Source organism: Acipenser ruthenus, chromosome 3, assembly GCF_902713425.1.
Source record: "Acipenser ruthenus chromosome 3, fAciRut3.2 maternal haplotype, whole genome shotgun sequence".
Classification (NCBI taxonomy): Eukaryota; Metazoa; Chordata; class Actinopteri; order Acipenseriformes; family Acipenseridae; genus Acipenser; species Acipenser ruthenus.
This window is the reverse complement of record NC_081191.1, coordinates 21,848,363-21,873,902: the sequence shown is the minus strand read 5'-3', so window position 1 is coordinate 21,873,902 and position 25,540 is coordinate 21,848,363. Positions and strand designations below refer to the sequence as shown.

At 36.6% G+C, this 25,540-nt stretch overlaps 1 protein-coding gene across 6 annotated transcripts; it reads right to left on the bottom strand.

The window, feature by feature from the left end:
- Positions 1 to 262: 262 nt before the first annotated feature.
- LOC117394971 (mediator of RNA polymerase II transcription subunit 30-like) lies at positions 263 to 25,540 on the bottom strand. Of its 6 annotated transcripts, none has more exons than XR_009315095.1 (6): positions 24,563 to 25,051; positions 23,464 to 23,667; positions 23,021 to 23,179; positions 19,881 to 19,988; positions 18,877 to 18,984; positions 263 to 2,612 (listed from the first exon to the last, which is right to left on the bottom strand). XR_009315095.1 is itself a non-coding variant. In XM_059012714.1 (6 exons), exons 2-5 carry the CDS (start codon positions 23,635 to 23,637, stop codon positions 17,367 to 17,369), a joined length of 477 nt encoding a protein of 158 aa, XP_058868697.1. In that variant the 5' UTR covers positions 23,638 to 23,667; positions 24,563 to 25,045; the 3' UTR covers positions 263 to 2,612; positions 17,324 to 17,366. The 6 variants fall into 6 exon arrangements, 3 of the variants coding, with proteins under 3 accessions (XP_058868697.1, XP_033849655.3, XP_033849656.3); XR_009315098.1 differs by lacking the exon at positions 18,877 to 18,984 and adding an exon at positions 6,482 to 6,602 and having other exon boundaries at positions 24,563 to 25,048; XM_059012714.1 differs by lacking the exon at positions 18,877 to 18,984 and adding an exon at positions 17,324 to 17,402 and having other exon boundaries at positions 24,563 to 25,045.

Here is a 25,540-nt window from a genome sequence, read left to right as displayed (position 1 = left end):
ATGCAGGCAGACAGCTGCTTCTGGAAAAGAAAAATCTCCAAGAAACCAAGCTGTTTCCTTCCTGGATGTTGGCTAGCACAAATATCAGCTAAATGGGCTGAAACTAGACTGAAGGAAGGCCCTCTCTCTCACACTCTCACTCTCTCGATATAGATAGATTAAAAAAATAAAACACAATGCTACTTTTAACCCAAAGGCATGTGATGGTTTACGGGAGGGGGGGGGGGGGGGGGGCGTCATTAAAAGGGTAATACTACTGTAATAATAATAAATACTTTAATTTGCATAACTGTAGTCTCATAATTTACTGAGCAATTTACTTTCCATCACACTATATAGTAAGGCACAGCAGGAGCCCACAAACTCTTTGCTACACATTGTATTTGTTATACTTGCTGCACAGGAAATACATTTATTATATGGTGGTAGGATACATTGGCTTAAAGAGTAAAATATAGCGTTACATGTCACCACGTGTTGCTACAACTGTTTAAATAATATACCTGTCATTTTTCTTTTCACTGTTAACATCCTGACAACTTTTTACACTTATAACTTTCAAAGCTATTTTCAAAATGTCTGCTGTAATGCGCTGATAGTGTAAGGAATATTGCCCACATTGTCAAACAGGTAACACAGCAACAAGTGACCCAGTCACACAGGTTAAGCCCTGCTGTGGATAGCTTAGCATAGACTTTAAAACTCTTCTCAGCCACAGATACAGGAGAAAGAGAGAAACAACTTTAGCAAAACACTCTTTAGATACGTTAATAGAGAATAAAGACGTGCAGACGCAAGAGTTATTATAAAATGAAAGCAAGCTAGCATAAATAAAGAGTAAAAGTGAAATGCAAATAGCCAAATCAATTTACTTTTCATAGATAACAGAAAACAACCAAATGACATCAAGGCAGTTCTTTTTTCATTAACACTAGAACTACCGGCAGTCATTATGACGGTTACGTTTTAAACCTCATCAGTATTAAAATGAAAGACAAACTATCGGATACAACTCAAAAGTTTTATTCAAGCACGTCATATCAAACACCTGCACAGCTGAAACACTGTATTTAAATGAATAATTAAACATAAAATGCTTTATTTTCTAACTTGCCACGTATAAAGCACTACTTCAAAAAATGAAAAACTATAATAAAATAATCATTTTAAAATAATCTAGTGAGTAAACAGGTATATGTACATACAAAACTGTAAAAACATTTTTATTTTTTTTTAAAATTTAAAACGAAAGTAACATATGTTTTCTCTTGCGTGTGTCACTCGGTGCAGCAAAGAATCCAGGTTGAGCTGCAGCAGCCTGCTGTGGCTAGCTTCAAGATGAAATCTCTCCTAATGATATTTTCCCCAGTGCATTTATTGTACAAAATGAAGGAATTGATGGCTGCCAGGTCCAGCAGAGATAACAACAGGCTTGTATATAAAAACAAATAGAATATTGTAGGTTATATTCACAATAGAAACATGTATTGTAAAAGGCAGTCAAAATGACTGCTTTGGCGGTTCTACATGAGCAGGATCATAACTTCTTTATTTTCGTGATCCTGCCTTTCGAACACCGTCAGGGTATTTAATACATGTATTTAGGAAAAGTCACAAACGGACAAACGTATAACTTTCAGACACGCAGAATTTAAATTTAAAAACCTCAAACTGTCAAAATGACTGCCGTGAAGGTTCTAGTGTTAAATACACCAATAATAAGTGCATTTGGGAACAATATCTATGCTAATGCTGGAACAGAATAGCCAGAGCACTTATGTTTTTTTTTAGATGTAATCACTCTTCCTGCAGTAATTTAGAGAGGACCGATCTCAAATCCCAACAGCCATTTTGAAAATAGCTTTAAAACAGATTTTAAAGATATAAGTGTAAAACGATGTCAGAATGTTAACACTGATAAGAAAAATTACAGATATGTTATTTAAACATCTGTAGCTACATGTGGGGACGTGTAATGCTATATTTTTTTGGAACCCAGTTACTTACTCTAAGTTGAAAACAAAGTCTGAAAAAAAAGGTACAGGAAATGAAAAACGACTTATCAAAATGTTGTGCGAACATGAGGCAAACCTTTCTTCCTGCACTTAAAAATGTAGCGACTGGTGGGTAGAACTTCCTGAACAAACCAACAAAAAAAAAACAATAATGGAATTGCACAGACAACAAAAATATAATTAAAAGTAGTAACAGTTTAACAACTTTAGACTGATATTGACATTCTAATACTTTATATACCAACATAATATAAAACCACTATTGAAACAGACTAAGATTTACACATTCTTCATATTATACGCATGCTCTTAGTGCTGCTTGAAAAAAACAATATAAAAGGATATGCCTACACCTCTTCATGTCACTGTTTACACATCAGTCTCTCCTTGAATATAAATTACATATTTTCCTTTGAACCAGAGCATTTCTTCTATGTATTCAAACACTTGCAATGAACTTGTAGAAGCTTTCTTGAGGATTACGCGGATGCTGCTTGCACATCAGTTTCTCATAGCCAGCATGGCATTTATTTCCCAGATGAGATTCCGGAGCTGATCCATTATTTGCTTCAGCTGTTGGTTCTTCTGTTTTAGCTTCTATAAAAGAAATTCAGAAAACATATATTAGAATCTTTCTCATTCTTACATTTTTGGGGCTATTTAAAGAACTGTAATCCCGCTATAGAATTAATTTCTCAAAACAGTCACTAGCCACAGATTTGTGTGGCAAGTACCATATAATTAACACTGACAATAATATCTGATATTTAAACATATGGGATGATGTCTCCTTCCACAAATTCATTGTTTAACTATATTATACATGATAGCGCTGGCATTTTTGGCAAACAGTTTTCACATTGTGACCTCCAAAGTTTATGAAGCCAACATATGTTTAAATTCCACAACACAAGGTTTCAGAAGCAGAAGGTTAAGCCTGATTCAAATGCTGTTATCTTGAGTTGTTTCCTTTTCTTTTCAAACAACGGCGGTGTTTACATGCACAAGTCATGACAGCTTTCCCCACGACCTGTTTGCTGTACTTTTCAGAAAATGTGTTGCTATGCAGTTCTGATTTAGGAAAAAAAATCGGCCATACCAATGCAGATTACTCAATTCATAGTCATTTAGGGGAGGGGATATTTAAATGTCCGTGTCTGCTTACTAAGTAGGAAAGGAACGACTCTGAATATCGTGAGGAGAGCTTCATGTGTTGCCATGAAGATAAAAACATTTTACCAGAGAAATGAATTCACGTGTTGTCGCGCACATTCTGAATTACGCCGCGCATTAGCTACTTGTTTGTCTGGTTACCTTTCCAACACACACACACACACAATTATATAAAATATAATTTCTACTAAGAATTTATACTACTTAGAATTTATATTTGTGTGTGTGTTTGTGTGTGTTTGTGGAACATCTAAAAGTTACATTTCAATTACACTAGAACCGCCTTTTACAATACAAGTTTTTATTTTGAATATAACCTACAAAATTATATTTTTTTATATATATATACAAGCCTGTTGTTATCTCTACTAGACCTAGCAGCCATCAATTCCTTCGTTTTGTACAATAAATGCACTGAGGAAAATATCAGTAGGTGAGATTTCATCTTGAAGCTAGCCACAGAGATTTAGCAGAGACATTTCGATCAGAAAACTGCAATGCTGCAGGCTGCAGCAGCTCAACCTGGATTCTGTGCTGCGAGTGACACACACACACACAAGAGAAATCATATGTTACTTTCGTTTTAGATAAAAAAAAATTGAAATGTTTATTTTATTACACAGTGATAATGACTGCGGTTGGCGGTTGTAGGTATGAGTATAACCGCGGCGCTTCTAGTGTTAAAGTAGTCCATAAATGCACATTTTGTGTGTGTGTGTGTGTGTTTTGTACAGCCTTTCTGCTGGTCACTATGTGAGATTAAGTAAGAAGAAAGGGATCTTGACTGCTGAAATCTCCTGAGCCACAAGCACAATTCCTGCTCCGGTTTCCATGGGTTTGTACAGCTATTGTTCTCGTGAGAAAGCGATTGACCCTGCCCTTAAAGTCGCGCTGCCAAGAGGACATCCTTTTGCTGTTTCACGATGTATTCGTGTGACAACGTCACACAGTCATGACTGTAGAGTCGATTTTCACGTGCATATAAACCAAGCCAATGTCCTCAACAGGAATTTGACTCATTCCATACTTACGAATGTATGGAAAAAAAGAATGATTAAGATCAGCAGTGTTCTTCCAACAGGCAATGCTCTTGTAAGCAACAATGGAATATCTTATTTTTTAACTGAACACTATTGTCTACTAAAAGTCTTCCAAATACACTTACTGGTAAGTTAAAACAATAATACCATAAATCATAAATATTATACTGTAATAATAATTAGCTAACTGTTCTGACCCGGTTGAAACACAAAGAACTCTATATCTATCGAAAGATACAAAATAAGGCCTCTGCAGTATTTGACTACCATCAAAAAAATGATACTCCTGTTTAATACATACAAACTTAAAAATATCTTGCTGTTTTCAAGTCCAGCTCGACAGATGTTAGTGGGAAAAATCCTGGATAAGAGTATTTGGATTAAATATGCTTGAACAACACTATCCAAACAGTAATATCAACTTCATTGCCAGCAGCCTACATACAGTTACTCTGGAAAATTATTCCAGTTAGTAGATTTGCTTCTTCAGGCAAAATTGTTGCCGCTATTTCAATTGTGAACAGAACAGAAGCGTGCACTGCGATAATATATTAAGTCTTTTTAATAATAGCAGTTCAAAGGAAGGCTTTTAAACCACTATCAGTGACCATGTTTACAAATGAACATATTTTACACCTCTCTAAAGATCTATGGATATTCTTACATGTGTTTTAACTTTAAACAATAACCTTTATTTTGATACCAAGCACATCTTTGTCTGACTTGGGAAACGGGAGTAATCTTTCTACAAAATGTGTAAAGTGTCTTCTGAGGGTTGCAAAAAATATACATACTGCAATAACAGCTCCTTCTTACTGGCAGAATAGGTTGCTGGGTGTTACAGGAGAGCTAGGGGAGATGCATAAAAGATTTAGGAGATGGTTTTATTTTGTTTGTCACTGTATTTGATAACTGCTTTCTTTAGAGTATCCTGCTTATTACCTGCTACAGTCCACACTGATAATGTTTTTTCTTTTTTTTTTCATTCTTCCGGAAACTGTAAAAAAGGTGTGTCTTTCATATAATGTATAGGCAGGCTACCATGTGCCGCTGCTCAGGACTTGTAGGGAGGTGGAATAGTAGTAGAAATGGTGTATCCTAAAATGATTGATTTAGCCCTAGAGATTCATCTTTTAGCCCTATGTTTCCACCACGTTAGCCCTATGCTCTTAGAATCAAAGTCTATGTGTGTATAATACATTTGTGTCCCGCACTGTATTTGATAACTGCATTATTTACAGTACCCTGCTTATTATCCCCTACAGTACATTATTGAAGAAAAATAAACATTTCTTTGAGTTAAATTTTTTTTTATATATATACTGTAGTCTGCCACTATTGCACAGTCTCTCTTGGCATGTGCCCCAATCTAGTGGACTTTAAAGATTTTCTCGAGCATTTTGTATCTTTCTTTTTCTGTTCCGTGTGCAAATTCTTTTTGTGCACACTTTTTATTTTTGACGAAAAGACCATCTGCCTTTTTATGCGTAATGCAACTTCATATGGGTATGTGTTGACAAATTGTTTGTTTGGTTATTTACTCATTTTTGTATATGTTGAGTTTCCATGTGCAATATTAAATAGATTTTTGTAGTTTACATTTACTGTTTATAGTAAGTTTAAAAAATGTTTAGCACATCAAAACAACATTTATTCAATAAAGAACTGATTAAATAATATAAATGATGTTTCTGTATTTTAACTTTAAATTATAAGTTAACTGTGTTTATGTATGTGGGATGCATCTGCACCCATTTCCACCGTCTGTGTGAACCCTATTAGTGCCACTGACGGAGGGTTAAACAGTAATATACAGGACAATTGGTCTTAATGGCCAGCTGAACTAAGTGGCCACCTGTGTTTACCAGCCATAAAATATGTTATTTATTTATTTATTTATTTTAGTTGTCCAGTTATTTTATTCTCCAGTCATCTCTCCAATATAGAATGTCCAATTACACTCCCTGACCACAGCAATTCCCCACAACAGCTTAGAAGAACTGAAAGTCAGTGAGCACTTTCCAAGCCTATGACCAAGCCAATTGCCTCTTAACACCCAGAAGCATAAATGAGGAATGTCGGCCTCTGAAAGACAAAACACCAGCACTCTTCAGCAAACCAGGGCCAGGTCCCACTGTAACATGATTATTATTCTTAGTTTATTTAGCAGATGCCTTTATCCAAGGCAACTTACAGAGACTAGGGTGTGTGAACTACGCATCAGCTGCAGAGTCACTTACAACAACATCTCACCTGAAAGATGGAGCACAAGGAGGTTAAGTGACTTGCTCAGGATCACGCAGTGAGCCGGTATTTGAACCAGGGACCTCCTGGTTACAAGCCCTTTTCATTAACCATCGGACCACACAACCTCCTAAATGATAAGGAGAAACAGTCTTGACAATTCATTTGTACTAAATGTAGAAAGTAGGGGATGGTGTTTTATTATATATATATATATATATATATATATATATATATATATATATATATATATATATATATATATATATATATATATATATGCATATTGTTACTTTATTCTTTTATATATAGATCTGTACTATAATAAATATGTAAATGAGTTTGCTGAATAATTAGGTAGGGAGTGACACTATAAGCAAATTATATATACAGTGCTCCCTCGCTATAACGCGGGTCTCGGGGGGCACACAATATGAGCGTTATAACCAAAGACCGTTATAAGCGGGGGAGGGGAGGATAGGGGGTGGGGGGCGCCGTGGGACTCATAACAATACATATCTGACTAGAATACAAAATAAAATAACTCCCTGTCTATAAATGCACATATAGTGAAGCAAAAATGTAACTTCCCGTGAATTAACAATGCATAAAGCACCATGTAATCAACGCTTTTTTTTTTTTTTTTTTTTTTTTACAAAAAAAAGGTAACATTCCCACTCGTGGATCATTTTAATTAGCAGTTTTTAAACTATAAACAGCCTGGCTAAACGGCGGTCGGGAGTTCAGTTCGAAGCGAGAGACATGTAAACCAAGTGTGAGAAGGAGAGCAGGTCGGGAGAGGGGGAGAGGGAAAGAGGGGAAGAGGGGAAGAGGGAATGGGCTCGGCCAAGGTTCGGCTGCCGGAGCGGGGCTGAAACAGCTCGTCTTTAGGAGAAAGCGCAGCTCCTCTCGCAGCAAAATAAGTAAATACATTAGGAAAGATAACCACGCAATAGGCCTAATATTTATTTAGTTAGTTATAAAACGAATAAGATGTCTGTGTTATGTTATGTTAATTAATTAAGTGCCAGCGCAGGTTTTCATCAGCAGATACCGTATCAAAAGGGAGAGACAGAAACAGAAGTTAGACTGAGAAGTTGTTTATAGTTTAAACACCAGTACTGTATTTACTGTAGAAATATTGCATGAAACACTGGGAACTGGGGGACATGCTGTAAGAGCGTTATATCCAAGGCGCGTTATAACCGAGAGCCTTATAGCGAGGGAGCACTAATATATAGAGAGGTCGCAGTTTGGCCGATAGTTATGAAGCACCACAGGCCCATATATATATATATATATATATATATATATATATATATATATATATATATATATATATATATATATAGTGCACATGGCTTCAGTTTCAAGAATATAGGATAATGAACCTGTGTGCTATAAAGCTGAAAATTAATTTACAAACTATTTTTTTAAAACATAACTACGCGCTCATTTTCCCGCCGCACGTCATATTTGTTGTACACTCAGAATCGAGAGACTACGTACCGAAGTGCTGTGTTGGTACTTGTTCCCGAGACATGGCAAATCTTTTACAAATCGGGGTTTCTACTTAGCCAAAGAAAACCGCTGAAATCAATAAATCATAAAGAAGGTAATTATGGAAAAAAAAATGAAGTGGAGGCTTCATTATGCCAGTGGGAAAAAAGTAATGTTCTGCCTTGTTTGGCGTCAGTTTCCCAGGCTTGCAGATAGAACAGCAGCTTTATTTGTTGTGAATTCAACATTTCGTTTACATCATATCCAGTCTCACAGTAGATGTCCCGATGGATACCTAGATATGCGATCGAATTGTCTAACTTTTTGATTCAGGATCCGATGTGTTCAGGTCAAAAATGCCATTCGCAATCTTTCCAGGACTCGTTGGTATCACACTCATACTAAGACTGCCGCTGGCTGGGAGAGGCTACACAAGCGACAACGCTCTGAGAAGGATTGATATTATTTTGTTTATTGTTTTTTGAATATTGTTTTAATAGTGTTTATTACAGGAATGGGAATTTCGAATAGTTTCCTATTTGAATATACAGGGTGCAACATTTTTGTGTATTCGATTACCCGAACTCTGGTCCCTTACACTCCCAAGAAGGCAAATGCGTGTGTACAAGCAGACAGCATAACAGTGTAAAGCGGTAAAGTTCACCCGGGTTCACAAAGTGTACAAACAATGTCCAAGACTAGATTTCTTCGTTCAATACCCTGTTTCCTTAGGCACAAGTTGTTCCTTTTGTTTACTGAATTAAAATACAGAATTCAATGAGCAGCAACGTCACAGTGTATCTCTTCCAATTAAAGCAACAGTAGCATAATATTGCTCAAACCACCAAATAATAATTTTTGCTGTAGTGTATTCAGAATAAAATAACACATATCATATAGCAACCTAAATATTGTACATCTGTTTAATTCTAACAAATAATATTTATAAAATAATCTTAATAGTTTAAATATTGTAACCTGGCAAAAACAATAGAAAATACATTCCAACATTACAATAATTTAACATTACTAATTACAACTAGCCATCAAGTACTGACATCAGATGAATCTAAGTCAAGTTACTTTGTTTATTCAATAACCTGTAAATAATTCAAAACAAGGACACCTGGTTGTACTTTTAATGGTCAGTGCAAATGTTGACATTACTCCATCCATTCACAGAAAGTCAACAGTAGATGTTTTACATTGAACTGCAGTCCATAGTTTAAAAAAATAACTCCTTTCCAACGCCAAGTATCTTGCTTATTAGTCACTGCGTTGTTCTGCTTAACATTTAGTATGTCTTTATATTCATCATAACATTAAAATTACCTGTCTAATTTCAATGTTATCCAAGTTTGGATTACTTCTTTTAGCACTTGCTATATACATAATTTTATTTTATTTCAGTTCACACATTCAAAGTTTTAATTAAATTTAATTAGGGTCCTTATGTTTAATATGCAAATAACAACTGGTTTAAGACTGACATAACACATGTTAAGTGTCAGCATTAAAAAATAAAATATACGTGTTTGCTTCTACTAGTAGGTAATGTGTAATGTTTATTTTGTGTATTCGAATATGTAATATGCTATTATAATAGTGTTTTTTTTTCCTGTAATCGTGTATTTGACTACACTGCACAGACCCATCCCTAATTAAGCTTATTATAATTCAGTTTTAGCGTTGCTGTGACCATATGGTAACAGCTTGGTTGTGGGTTTGTTTGTGAAAAAAATGAGTATCACTTGTATACATACATTTTCAAATCTTGAATACAGTATTTTCATTTTCCGACAAGCACACAAATGTGTGCATGTTAAATGGCTGAAGTAACATATATTGAAAGGCTTCGTTTAGCCACTTTCTTTAGATACGTGGGCTCTCTTTGGTTACCATACATAGTTAGAAACATACTGAAAATAAAAACTGTCATGAAAAAATATATAAATATATTGGGTAAGATAAAATTGCATCCGGGCCAGTGAAAACACTAGCTCAGTGGCCCAGGGGGCGAGCAGTTAAAAATCTAAACGTAGAGCCCTGTATATCTATACATATATATATATATATATATATATATATATATATATATATATATATATATATATATATATATATACAGTGCCTTGCATAAGTATTCACCCACCCTTGGACTTTTCCACATTTTGTAGTGTTTTGTCACTGATCTACACAAAATAGTCCATAATGTCGAAGTGGGGAAAAAAATCAACATATTTTTCAAAATGATTTACAAATAAAAAACTGAAAAGTCTTGATTGCATAAGTATTCACCCCCTTTCCTGTGACACCCCTAAATAAGCTCTGGAGCAACCAATTGCCTTCAGAAGTCACATAATTAGTTGAATGGAGACCACCTGTGTGCAATTAAAGTGTCACATGATCTCAGATTAAATACACCTGTTTCTGGAAGGCCCCAGAGTTTGTTAGAGAGCATATCTAAACAAACAGCATCATGAAGACCAAGGGGCTATCAAAAACAAGTCCGGGATAAATTTCTGGAGAAGCACCAATCAGGGTTGGGTTATAAAAAAATATCCCAAACTTTGAACATCCCCCGGAGCACCGTTAAATCCATTATTAAAAAATGGAAAGAATAGGGCACAACCGTGACTCTGCCTAGAAAAGGCCGTCCACCAAAACTCAATTACCAGATAAGGAGGGCATTAGTCAGAGAAGCAACCAAGAGGCCAATGGTAACTCTGAAGGTGCTGGAGAGATCCACAGCTGAGATGGGAGAAACTGTCCATGGGACAACTATAATCTGGACGCTCCACAAAGCTGTGCTTTATGGAAGAGTGGCGAGAAGAAAGCCATTGCTGAAAAAAACCTATATCAAATCCCGTTTGAATTTTGCCAAAAGGCATGTGGGAGACACAGCAAACAAGTGGAAAAAGGTTCTCTGGTCTGATGAGACCAAAATTGAACATTTTGGCCTTAGTGCAAAACACTATGTGTGGCGCAAAGCCAACACTGCTCATCACCCTGAGAACACCATCCCCACGGTGAAGCATGGTGGTGGCAGCATCATGTTATGGGGATGCTTTTCATCGGCAGGGACTGGGAAACTGGTCAGGATTGAGGGCAAGATGGATGAAGCCAAACACAGGGAAATTCTAGAGGAAAACCTTTTTCAGTCTGCAAGAGACCTGGGACTGGGGCGGAGGTTCACCTTCCAGCAGGATAATTAACCTAAACACACCGCCAAAGCTACACTGGAGTGGTTTAAAAACAAGAACCTGAATGTCTTAGAATAGCCCAGTCAAAGCCCAGACCTCAATCCGATTGAGAATCTGTCGCAAGACTTGAAAATTGCTGTTCACCAACAGTCCCCCTCCAACTTGACAGAGCTTGAGCAATTTTGCCAAGAAGAATGGGCAAAAATTGCAGGATCCAGATGTGCAAAGCTGGTACTTACCCCAAAAAACTCACAGCTGTAATTGCTGCCAAAGGTGCTTCTACCAAGTATTGACTCGGGGGTGAATACTTATGCAACCAACAAATGTCTTTTTTTTTGTTTAATTAACTTTTGTGTCACAATAAAAAATATGTTGCACCTTCAAAGTGTTAAGTATGTTGTGTAAATCAAATGGTAAAAATCCCAATTAAATCCATTTTAATTCCAGGTTGTAACACTACAAAATGTAGAAAAGTCCAAGGGGGGGGGGGGGTGAATACTTATGCAAGGCACTGTGTGTGTGTGTATATATATATATATATATTGTAGTATGCATGGGGGAAGGCAGCAGGAGGGCTGGTAGGTGACATAATCACACACAGAGACATAATCGCGATATCCATTCTTTGCAAAGGAGCCGGCTCTTTTGTACAGCGGTATCGGCGCTATGCTTTAGTGCAAGGGGTCCTGGGTTCAGGCCCGCCCTCCGCCTGTGTGGTGCGCCTCCCTGCTTTGACTGAGGTTTGCTACACTATATATATATATATATATATAGAGAGAGAAAGAGAGAGAGAGAGAGAGAGAGAGAGAGAGAGTTACGCAACCTGTTGACATTTTCATTGCAGCTGCTTAATATTTTACCATGTTGTGAAATTGGTTATGTTGAGTATAGTAATTATAGATTGTTCAATGATTAATGTTAAACTGTAAAAAATAAAAAAAATAAAAAAAAATACAATCAAATAATAATATTATTATTATTATTATTTATTTCTTAGCAGACGCCCTTATCCAGGGCGACTTACAATTGTTAAGATATCACATTATTTTTACATACAATTACCCATTTATACAGTTGGGTTTTTACTGGAGCAATCTAGGTAAAGTACCTTGCTCAAGGGTACAGCAGCAGTGTCCCCTACCAGGGATTGAACCCACGACCCTCCGGTCAAGAGTCCAGAGCCCTAACCACTACTCCACATAATATTATTAGTTTACCCCAGGGTACCTAAGTTAACATCATTTATTTAAAAAAAAAAAAAAAAAAAGGTAGATTATAAAAAAATAAAACACTTTCTAGAGCTTAGTGTTCTGGCATGGACAGCAGAGCACACATAGTTTTCAATACTGAATGAGCAAAAATATATGCAGTCTTAGACAGAAAAAAAGTTCTGTTTGTGGCTTTTAGTGTTTGTTTATTATTGTAATTTTTTTTCAAAACTTTAATAATTGAAGGAAAAAACAAGTTGTGTACCATAACTTTGTTCTTTATTGGGAGCCTCAAAATTTCCTCTGGGACATATTTTTAGCTGAGAGTCCTGGACCCTCAATGGGAAAAACTAAAAATCACTGACTCACTTGTCAAATCTGAAGCAACACTTTGTTGATCATGTTTTTATATATATATATATATATATATATATATATATATATATATATATAATCTCACACATCAGGCCAGCTGTTTTTTCTCTTTCCATTTTAGAAACTTGTGCAAATTCTGGCAAGGTGGCAAAACATGTTGTAATACGTATTTCTAATAGCCTATCATCCTTCGAACAAGAATGATTTTTTTCTACTATTATGCATCAATATCACACTTCATTTGTAAGAACATCAGAAAGTGCTGCATTTCATTAATTGTGAGACTACCAATTATAAGCGCTGAATGTATTAGCATGACACTGTAACTCCGAACCCGAGGGCCTTTCAAATGTCAAGCACTTTAAATGCTTCTTTGATGCTTTGATGAACAGTTTGACCTGGGTTTTTCTACATTCATTCCAAGGGCTGCAATTAAACTGAATCTTTCGGCTACAACGATAAAGTAAGTAATGACAGCTTGTGAATAGATTATTAATCCAGGCTGTTCCTCTAATTTATACCAGCAAAGAGCATGTGATTTTTTCACATCTGAGACTTGTCATAAGAGAATGCCTATAAGCTAATGCTGTGGATCAGATAGCTGTCACCACAATACACTGTAATCTATAAACAGAGTGTTATTTGCTTGGATATCTTGTTACAAAGTATGAACCATTTTTACTCATTTAATTAAAGAGTGCTCACTCTAATTAACAGCATATTTAAAATGCTGGTAATGAAAAAGGCTGAGGGAGAATTATACAACTCGACAGCAGTCTTTTTTCGGGGGCTTCGTATTAATGATCTGCAACATGAATGTATTCATATACTTACTCTGCCCAGCAGATATTATACACATCTGCATGACTGAAAGCAACCATTTATACTGGGAACAAGCCAAGAAAATAAATTTAAATTCTGGAAGCTCATCCAGAAAGGAACTTTGAAGTGAACATAAAGAATATTTAGGGAAAAAAAGGGATACTGTGAAAGGGGGTTGTGGGTATCCACTGGCACATGGAGCGCTGACGTTCCAACGCCACATAAGTACCCACGATTTACTTACAATATTCACAAGTATTGTTTTCCAGAAAAATTAGAGGTACCAGCAATGGGGTAAGACGGAGACCAGCAATGGTACAGTGCACGGCTGTGAATACACAATCAGAAGTATAAACAAAAATAAATACAAAAACACAAACTAAAAAACACAACTAGAAATTAAAAGCTGCCAATCAGCCAAGTGCTGCTCCCACTAAAAAGAGGTCTCGCTCTAGGAACCTTCTCCATGACACACCCTTCTTATACTTTGGTAGGTATAAATATCACCTAAACGAAACACTATTCTTACACAACGGCGACCCCGGTTTACACACGGCGGCCGCATTGCTGTCTGGTCACTCATCACAAAAGGATTTCCCTGGCCCATCAGCCCCGAGGGTGTCTCAGCAGCTCCCTTTTATAGGGAGACGCTCTGCCGGGACACACCCACTGGCCGGTCAGGGATTCACAGCTGGCTAATCCCCGGCTGCCATGCCCTGTAAACAAACACAGCCAGCAGCACATCTCAGGTGGAGCATCTGGCTCCTTCCTGCACCTAAGATCCCAGTGACGTCATCCCTGTTACAGATACTTTTAAAATAAATTTTGTTTATAAAAACTATGTGAAATATAATCTTGTTAAAATCTGGCTGGGTAAACAAGTGAAATTGGTTTAGGTATTTCCAATTATTAACCTATTTTGTTCAAGTGTATAAATACAAAAAGCAGCATTATCTTCTTCACATACATTAATATATCACCATGTGACAGGGAGACCCTCTCGCTGGTTCTTGGGTGTATGTGTGCCTTTATGGAAGCAGCTGAGACGCGCAACAGGAGACACGTTGCTAAGCAACTAATTGAGCAGATAGGTTTGCCCGGTGCAGTTGATCAGGAGGTACTGATTGGCTGGGGGGCCTCTGCGCCACAGCTCAAGGCGACTGTGCTACACAAAGGAGTGCTTTGCTGACATCAAGGAGGACAGCGTCTGCTCTACAGGATTAACTACACGAAACCCTTCCACTGCAAGTAGGTGCTCGTGAAGGCATTGCCCAGCCAAGGCCGTTTGAAAAGACCGTTTGAAGATGTCGGAGTCGGCAAGAGGACTCCGGGAGCGCATAAGTAGGTCAGTTTAGTGGATGTTGATCCCAAATAGTACAGAGATGGTTTGCATAGTGTAGTAGGTTAATGGAGCGGTACATTCCTTTTAGTGGGACTAGTGCTTGCCTTGTGTGGCCAACTTTTATTTTTAGCTTTGTTTTGTTTTCTTTATTAAATCCGGCACTAGGATTACCATTGTTGGTACCCTAGTGTCCGGCCTGTGTTGCTTATTAAATCTGAACACCCAATGCTCTGTGTCTACCTCATTATTATTCAGTGACGACCCACACACGTAACAAATCCCCCTGTTACACACCAATATCATTTGCACCACTGTGAAGCTTCTTGAAACATGTATGTAAATACAGAGTTGGACAACAAAATAATTAAAAACACCTGGTATAAAACAATAAAAGTGTCTACAGTATGTAAGTGTAAACTCTGTGAATTATTTTAAGAAATAGTAAGATGTAATGTAATGAAACAAAGAACCATAACCAGGTTCAGTGACTTTGTATCTTGTCTTTTTAAAAAAAAAAAAAAAAAAAAAAAAAAAAAAAAAACGATTTAGGAGGAAAATAGATTCTTGAAAATAGATACTGCATAATTTGTGACTCAGCTCAGAAGTAAAATATGACATGAGCTTTAATAACACAAACATTTTCAGAACTGATCTTAAAGAACTATGTGATTGTCTGTCTTGCTTTGAACCTGTTTGGCTTTGTTACTTACGTTGGCATGATCATCCACATCATTTTCTCCTTGTGTGTAACATCTAATTCAATTTTCTTGAATAACGTCATATTCAATTTTTTAAAACATCCCACAATTAAATCCTGTTACTGGATTTAAGAAAATAAAACAATAAAAAAAACAACATTTTAATGGAATTTTAATGAGAAATCTGTAAAATTCTACCAGCGCAAGTTGACCCTGCAATGACGCAAACACAACATTTAAACTAACCCACTTTGTCAAAGCTGTTCGGCAAGTATACAGAAAGTCACAAAATCATATTACAGAGCTACACATTACAGAATCCATCCATCCACCCACACATGCATAAAGCCAGAAATGCAAATTCAATGTAGTTATGGCCACAGAAATGACACAAACAATAGTTATAGTGCTTGGTAAACTTTTATTTATTTATTTATTTTAAATCTGTGGTTAAAATGAGGGCATTTTCACATAAGTTGTTTCCCAAATGAATCTAGTTAAATGTGTATGGAAATTAACTGAAAAAAATAATTAAGAATTCAGTTCCTTTTGAATTCCAATCATACTTAAGTGCAAAATAAATAGTTTGCGTCCATATTTTTGTTTTCACATTGCACAGAAACAACAGACCAATTTCAGTCTGTGTGCCCAAACAAACTTAACTGAGACCACCATTGCTGGATTAAAATGAAGTCTGGGGGGGCAGAGTTCATTTGGAGCATTGACATATGCTTTCAGTAAGCAATAACACACTCATAGGCGTGTGGCTGTACTGAGATACAGTAGTCCCTCGCTAAACCAGAAATGTCTAGAGACAGTCAGGTTGTCCAAAATAAGGTGTCGGGCTTAAAAAAATGAAAATCACACACACATTTATAGTGCTCAATTCATTTTAAATGTATAAATCATTGCACTGAAATAACATTATTGTTGTTTTCTGTACACATTACATTATGTAAAAATAGAAATCTGTACAGTAGTAAAATCAAATGAATACCTAACGCACTTTTTACTTTAGCCTATAGGTTACTGTTAACACAAAATAAATCATGTTGCTGCATTGTACACATCACTGTGCAATGAGGAAATAATGAAAGGTTATTTTTTAATTGAAACTAAATGATTTAAGAGTATTTTCTTTTTTACCATAGCCTACTTAGGGCCTCATTTACGAAGCGTTTACCATACGCAAAACATGATTACCGCGTGCAGTTCTGTCCCCATCCTATTTACTATTCCCATTTCCGTGCGGAAAACAAGGATTAGCGGATGCAAAATGAAAGGGGCGGAATAGCGCCACTGCCTCATTTGCATTGAATTAATGATGTATGTAAAATAACTAACTGTAACTCACTATGGAAAAAAACGTCAGCCAAATAAATACATTATTATTATTATAAACAGGCGAGAGCACCATAGTGCTGACGAAAAACCCACCGAAACCGACCTTTATTTCACATGCCTTACGTTAAATAACTACCTTTCTCATGAAACCGCCCGCAACACTCGGTTCCAAAGTTCCATTTGGGATGAAAATGATAATAAAACTAAGTGACTATAACATAATACTATTGAAAAAAAAACTACCCAACCAACCTTTAAATACCTTTATTGACAGTGTTGGAAGCAAATTTCAACTGTTTGACACAATGTTACAAGATTCATTATGTTTTTTTGTTTGTTTTGGTTTTGTTTTCCTTTACCTCCATCTTCTTCTACCGATCTCTCTCTTTCTGTCTCTCATTCTTATCCCTGCCGCCGCCAGGAAGTAAGCTCCCTCACCTGTTGCCAATAGAATAAATACGATGCGCAACTTCAGAACTGTTGCCACTCACAATTTGTATGCTAATTAGAATTTTATCTTATTTTGTTATCAGTATTTTAGCTTCTAATTAATTAGTAAATCGGGCGTGACACTTTAGGAAATACCATGTGCAGTCATCTCAATTTTCCTCCCACAATTCTGGCCAAATTACAGCCGCTTAGTAAATCAGGCCCTTAATACACTATTAACACAAAATAGATCCTGGTGCCGCATTAAGACGTTATGATACTATACAGTACCTTATATATACACTACAGAAATAAATTGTATTTTAATTTACACAGACAACTTTACAGTGTACATGTGGCTGCAAGTAAAACCCATAGCCTACCTGCTACTTTTGTTTTCTGTTGGTATGAATCAGAATTGCAAAAAAGCAAATTGAAGACTTCTAATTCAGAGTTTTAATTACTGTAGTCCACATCTTGCATTTTCGAACCAGTGGAGTCCATCAGTATTTCTGAAAGTTTCTTGCGCTTTTCCAACTCATTTAGTTTAAACTGTAGAATTTGAGTTTATGTGCCCTCATTTAATCCTGTTCATAATTTTGAGTAGGCTTCTATCTGTTCTTCCGTTTATTTTCTCTTTGGATCATGCAATTCACAGTGACCTTGTGTCACACTAAATTGATAATTATTGGGGCACATATGTTGCGTCTAGCATACCCGAATGAACGGTATAACTGTGTCTGCATTAGCAAGGGACTACTGTATGCTCAAATTTATTTGATCTTGGATACATACTGTAATCGCATGCTTCAGGTGCTTCATCAGGCACAAGGCCGAAGGCTTTAATGGATCATTGTTGCTTTACAATTAAAAGTGCTTTTGTTTTGATGAAGCTGAGTTCCAAACTGTACGGTTATATTGACATATTAACATGGTTTGTAATCCTTTTCAGCCAATCAGAGCACTCTGTTTCCAAAGCCATTTTATGAAACTAACCAACCTGCACTCAGATTGAACTGCCCAATCAAACCTAGTATAGGCCCTGAACAATATCTCAAACAAGCTCTTAATTGTCACAAATGTGCTTGATGCCATTTTGCAGTCTCAATACATGTCAGGCAAACTTTTAAGCTTTAAAGTTGGCAAGGAGGAAAAGCACTAGTACAGCGATGAAGAGGGAATAAAGGGTTTTGCTTATGAATATGCTGTCAATTCCTTTTAAGAATGGAACTTCTGGCTGCAGTACTGAATCCCAATGCACCAGTATTAATTAATAAAGCAATTCAGATCACAGGTCATTCAGAATAGTAATTATCAGACACGAAACACAAACAGTGCATGATTTAACGGAGCATTAGGGATAAAATGTAGGCTTACATATCCGACACAGCCAGCACACTCATTTTTAAGAACGTCACGTGCACAGTCCTGGAGAATTACTGGGGGCTTAAGTTGATACCACCAAATGTGTTTCTTATAGTACCTTGAGATGTTCTGCTCTAGCCTTTGCAGGAAATCCATTTTGCTTTAAAAGTTAATAAAGCACAGCGATTGGTCCATTTGTTTTAGTTAAATTTGAAAAATGTCCAATCTGAAACAGATTCAAATATATGTCTCAGAAATTTTCAACACTCTACAACACATACTTGTTTTCACACAAACAATATGCTAGGAAATACATGGTTCTATATTAATGCTATTTTCTAATGTTTTTAGCAGTCTGTTTTTGTGAGCTTCCCAATAGGACACAGTATGTGGATACTATTTCAGCAGCGTTCTATTACTAATGTCAGTTATGGTTGCTATGGAGATTACATTGTATTTCGGATATCCCTCTGAGATTCTACATCTTATTCACTGCAGACCTCTAATTGCAACAGAACCTGTCACTATGTAATATCAGGTATATACAAGGTAAATAGCACCTTGGGATTCAAAAAGGTTTTTTATCCGTATTTTGAATGCTTAAATAGTCATCGAATGGCGGTATGACAAGTCAATAAGGGTATACAGACACGTGTATACTGACTGATAGAAAATACTGTGCTCCCCGTGTATAATGCTTTAATCAGGAGCCATAATTAAGAGGCTGTGCTATTGTTTGTTATGCCTTATAAAGAAAATTAAAGTGCTAGTAGAATAACATTATGGGGCAAACAGGAGCATAGCCATACTGTTTTCCAACCGGTTTCACAGGAACCATCTATAAATGGGTCTTTTTCTGAGAGATGTTCCAATTTTTAGTTGATCTTGAAGGAGTGATAACCAAGATTTTAAAATCGATACTTGTTATAAGGACAATCAGTTGTATCACTGGTCCTCCTTTTCGTGTGCTGAATTTCTTTTAGTCTTGCTTGTTTTATTCTCTTTTTTGGGGGAGATATTTAAAATATAACCATTGAATTATACCAAATTAAGCAGCATGAATGTAGTGTTGCATTTCTTACAAAATAGAAATAAAAAGAATCACAAAAGTGGTCTCTTTACCTTATTTACCTCCATCACCTCCCGTCTCTCTTCACTGGCACATCGGAACTGGTTCGTGGAGCGATCGTCATGTTTGGAGCTATCTTCTTCCATGTATGGTATCAGTTGCTGTAACAGTTAAGTAAAAAGTTACACTTCCAAAGCAGTTGTTATGCTAACACATCCTTACAGGGCCCCCATGCTATTTTGCTTATTTTACCTCTTGGAAAATGACTCAACACCACCTTTAGGTTGATGATTCAACTATCTATGACTACACAGTATGTACTTTCAATTTGCTTCTTGGATATAAAAACATGGTTCCAGCAGAATTTGTTACAACTTGAGCTAAATGTAGTAGTTCATGGGTTTAAGAAGCTGCTGTTACTATATAAAACACAGATTGCCATTTTGCTATGCTACCATAATTTTGTCTGTGAACTTAAGGTTGTATTAGGATGTGGTGAAGGCAAGAATTATAATTCTAATTCTCAGAATCAGGTTCGATCCACAAAATAACACTCACTTTTTTGCAGTTGATTAGGCAATGAACCCAAGAGTGATTCTGAACTAAACGTGCAAGGCGTTTAAGTGGTTGTAGTTAACAAAACACTTACCTAAATCTTACCTGCCATGCAGTTCCATTGACTATATACATCTTGGATGTGCAGTTTAGAAGGAAACATGATATCGCAAGCATCTATTTAAAACATGGCATCTGGCACTACAAGTTCTCAGTTTGTTTGCCTTCCTTTCCAGGAAATATGTTATCCTTCCACTGCCTGGGTCATTTAACATCAGCAGAGTCTTTGGGGTCAATCATCTCACTGGCGGCTGCTAAGCACGTCAGTGAGCTGGTTGGTTACTAACAGGAAAGGAGGCTCTGAAGGTGTGGAGATTCACGGTCTAGGTGAAATGAACATGGACGTGTAAGACTATCAGAAGGCAAGGCCTGAAAACAGAGGTTTCTTTAAAATAGTGTAGTTCCAGATGTCATGTTTTAAAATGAAAATACACGTTTGCTAAAAAAGATTTCTTTCAAAACAAGAGACCTATATAGCGAAGGTATGTGAGCGCCGTGAAAAATTGACAAAATTATTTTGTAAGCTACAATCATTTGAAGGGAACTGGCTCCATATTAAAGCAGTGATTTTATTACATTCATATTCACAGATTTAACAGGTGACAGATCATTCATTTGTAGTGCTTATGGGATCTGGAAAATTATAGATTTTGACTGAGCTTCACAACTTTAAGTCTTGATAAAAACATGTGTTTATAGAGTTTAGAATTGGAAATGGTAAGTCAAGTTACTTCAGCGGAGCTTCTTGAGAAGCGCTTTGGGATGGGCTTGGTGATGGAAGGTGCATTAGAAGAGTCACTTTGTTGTATTATTGCAATAGCCAGGGTTACAACATACTTATTTACTTGAGTTTACCATCATTACGTATTTTATGTTCTTTTTATATGGAGCCTTGACAAGAAAGCAACACAATTACAATTCTAAAACAAATAAGAAACAAATACAAGCCCCTATATTACATTAAAAACTCCTCAGATAATCTAGTCCAAGGTGTTTAACATGGTATCCTTTGACATGAAAAACAACAGGAAAACCCTCCTCTTTGTCCAATGACTTATCGATCCACCGAATAGCATAAGATATTTAATAATGACATAAATCAGTTGAAAATTACATTTAATACTTTTTGCCATATAATAGGGCAAGTAATTACGTAATACTAGCTTTTTTCATCTTTCAAATATAGCAAATCATCCAGCATCAGATCATGTAGGCCTATCTCTCCATGTTATTAGGCCTATTAGGGGTTACTGTTTTATCCTTTTAAGAACACACAAAAAAGATCACCTAATTACTGTACGTGATGTACCGTACTATACTGAGCTGAATAAACCACTCCTGTTATTTAGTCCTCAACCTCTACTAGCAGAGACTGCTAAATATAATGTACTGAATTGTTTCTAATCATAGTAAGTTTTTTTTTTCCCAAGACCTACAGGCCACTGAAGGCTAAATATATCAGAGTAGCTGACCATATTCTAGGCCCTGGTCTAGTAGAGCAAACTATAGTGACGTAAAAAAAAAGAAAAACAGCAGCAACTGAAATGGTAGTTAAATTATTGACTGAGCTGTCAAAGAAAATATATTGTAATACGCTTTCGTGTGCAGTTTGATGCTAATCTTGTGTTTAGTATTATGACAATTGCATACTTAAATGCTGGAGCTGTAATCACAATTGTAATGTGTACTCCCCTGCTTTATACTGACATCTGCTGGAAATATAGTAATATCCAGTAACTATTACTATTAGATATAAAGCTGCATTTAAATATGCAGAATAATGTTATACTCCATTTAGCTATTTTTTTTTTTCAATGAACAATTGTATAGAAGCAAACAGATACTCCAGGACAGGAGTCTCAAACCCTGGTCCTGGAGTGCCCCTATCCAGCAGGTTTTATAGGTGTCTTTACATCATTGCTGGCTAAAGATCTGAAACACCTGTACACCTGTTAATCTTGGCTAATTAAGACAATAATTAGTTCAATTAAGTAATTCAGAGATTGGTTTAAACGAAAACCAGCAGCCACAGTAGCTCTCCAGGACCAGGGTTGGAGAGCTCTGCTCCAGGGAATGCATAGGTATTACACAACAGCACTGTGTAACACACATTTCCTTTAAAAGAAATTGAACGTCAAACACAAAAAACAGTATTTTAAAAACTTACTACATGTGGTTACAACTTAAGTAAGTTATAACCTCAATGGAAACTGCAGGCATGGGCGACAAAAATGACTTTGGCTCAGATGATCATGTGGTCATGGTCTCTCATGGTTTCCGCTGACTGAAGTAACTATATTTTCCACCCCTAGATAAATGTAAGAAAGTGTTGGCAAGCCAAGATAAGTGAATGAAAGCTCATTCCGGCTAATATCACAATGAGCAGTTTAAGCTCATCAAAGCTAAACATGCCCCTATGTATAAATATATGCACTAAGTCAAAGTCATTTTTATCAGATGCTTTGTTTAATCCCCAGCACTTTGGTTTAAGTGTCATTATGCTTTGCTTTCTGCTGATGTCAGTTGCTCATAGACGACATTAAATGGACAGAGACAATTAAATGGAGACAATTCTTGCCTCTGTAGGGACAGGATCCAGCCCGCCACAATTCTCGTTGCATTTGTCGTACACTAGTCTAAGCTTCCTGAAAAGGACTGACAACTGGCGGAGGTGTTCCTGAAGCTTTCCCAGCCTGTCCTGATGTGTGCTTGCATGGTACGACACACCATTGGGCAGCTGAAATATTCAAATAATAAAATCAACAATAAATATTACATCACCCATTTTCACTTGTGGCATATTAATAAATGAGTTAAAACACATTTCTTTAAACACCAAGATTTTTTTAATATACTTTTCTGTGCAGCAGTGACTACCCCGTTATTATCAGCTTTGGGTGGAAAATATCAGCATTATTATAATTAATATATGACTATATATTTCACCATTATCTTTTCTTCTTTTGTCTCAGCTTGTCTGAAGCAAACATATGATCTTGTCCAGGGTGATATGTCACCTACCTGCATGTTCCTTAAAAGCTGAAAGATTTCCATGGTTCTGAAGACTATATCCTGCACTGTTTCTTGCCCAATGCGACAGAGGGAGGCTGTGTTCACTTCCCGTGCTGCCTGGCCCTGCTGCCCTGGAAAAGGTCCTGAGGGCAACCCTGCCCCAGCGACTGGAGGTGTAGCCATGTTCTAATTATGGTATCACCACATCACATACTGTTCCAAGGTAAAAAGAAAATGAGCAAAACAATGTCATTTAATCCGCAGTTACTGATCGTTTCTCCTAAACTAAAAAACACAAATATCATTGCCAGCGATCAGTTTTCGAGAAGTGGACTGTAAGCGTTTGAACAATGGTTAAAGCCAGGAAAGAAATGCAAACGCTGAGTTTAAATCTAACGTTTGTGTAATTGATGGAGATTTATAAAGTGATGATAAAATTGCTGTTGTTCCTGAATCTGCCCAGAATATATCTGAAATAAAAATTAGAAGGGGGGTGTTCATGTGGAAATTAATTTTATGGTAGAATATGGGGTAAAATTGTAGAAGGGAGATACACAGGAATCCAAATAGTATGCAGTCTTTACCCTGGAGTTCTTGCTGTTTAAATGAGGAATGAAAAACGACATCTCCCAGAATGCTGTGGCTATGCAAGAACACTAATTGACTGGGGGTGTACAGTGTCCTTAAAACAAAGTACAGTAAAGCTGTGATTTGTGAATATATATTTAAAGTCAGTAAGCCAGATTAGCGGTCTGACTGAGTGAAAGTTTGGGATCCGGTTAAATTTAGTTTGCGTTCCAAAGCAGTAGCTAGAATTTATTTCTGTTTTGTATTGTTTGTTAAAAGATACAGTCATGTTTAAACACATCCTTTGTTGTGCTTTATCCACCAAAGACAGTATTAGGAACCCAGAACTGTGTTCAAAGTTATTTCTCAGTCAGCCTAGTCTATCAAAACGGCAGTACAGTATTATACTGTAATACAGTTTAACACATAATCACCAGATCTCGGTACAAATCAATAAATATGCTGTATACACAGTATTGTGCTCTTGATATTTCTAGCAATCCAGAAAAATAGTAGCGTTAACATGTTATGTTAATCTTACCCGAGACAAGTAGCTGTGGTGACGAGTAACGCCGTGGTAAGTCAATGTAATTTCTGAAGTAACGATGCTGTCTACTTGTTTTTATTCTCACAAACATTTTTTCCACAGTCACTGGATTTCTGAGCCTGAAAAGCCCGTTTGTGACGGTCAGAATTATTTTACAGTCGTTATGTCATGGCAAATCCCCATATATTCTCATCGCTACCACATATAGTATGTCTGATCCTGTTGCAACTTACATAACATTAACGGAAATGTTGTGGCCTTTCATTTGATATGTCACATGCATGCATCGCAAACTATAACACATACATAAATGAAAAAGTACAATATACAGATCAGTGCTAAACGGTACATTTCTAATAAGATAGTGTAAATCCTTTAAGCAACTCGTTTATGTCAAAGAAAACATTAAAGGGAGATCGATGTTACTCATGCTTGTTAATTCCTGCCACCCGGACACAAATGCCAATTCCCGAACTGTGCGGGTCAAACTCGGACAGGTGGCAACCCTAGGAAAATGACAGACTTCCTTGTATGAACTCGGCACACATTTAATTTGCCACTGTCCAACTGGATTTATAAAGCATAGTGCTTAATTAGGAGATGTATGTATGTTGCAGCTTTTAAAGTTAATATATCATATAGCCTGTATTTAAATTATGTAAATAACCATACTCATAAAGAATGCGTACTGTACTACTAAAGTATGTTGTTTTACCGGGTATGTAAACACAATAAATGAAACCGTTATGGCCGTGTGTTTATTTATTTATTTAAACCACCATGCAATCGTTTTAATAAGAAAACAAATGGTATGCTCATTCACACAGCTGCATTTTACATTACCTCCTGTTGCAGTCTTTTTGCAAGTCTACTTCTGTAACTACAGCAGTCACCATATATCCGTCAGCGCTCAGCTGTAGAATACAGAACATCGCGAGATTGACTGTACTTGCTACTAAAACAAGCACCGAG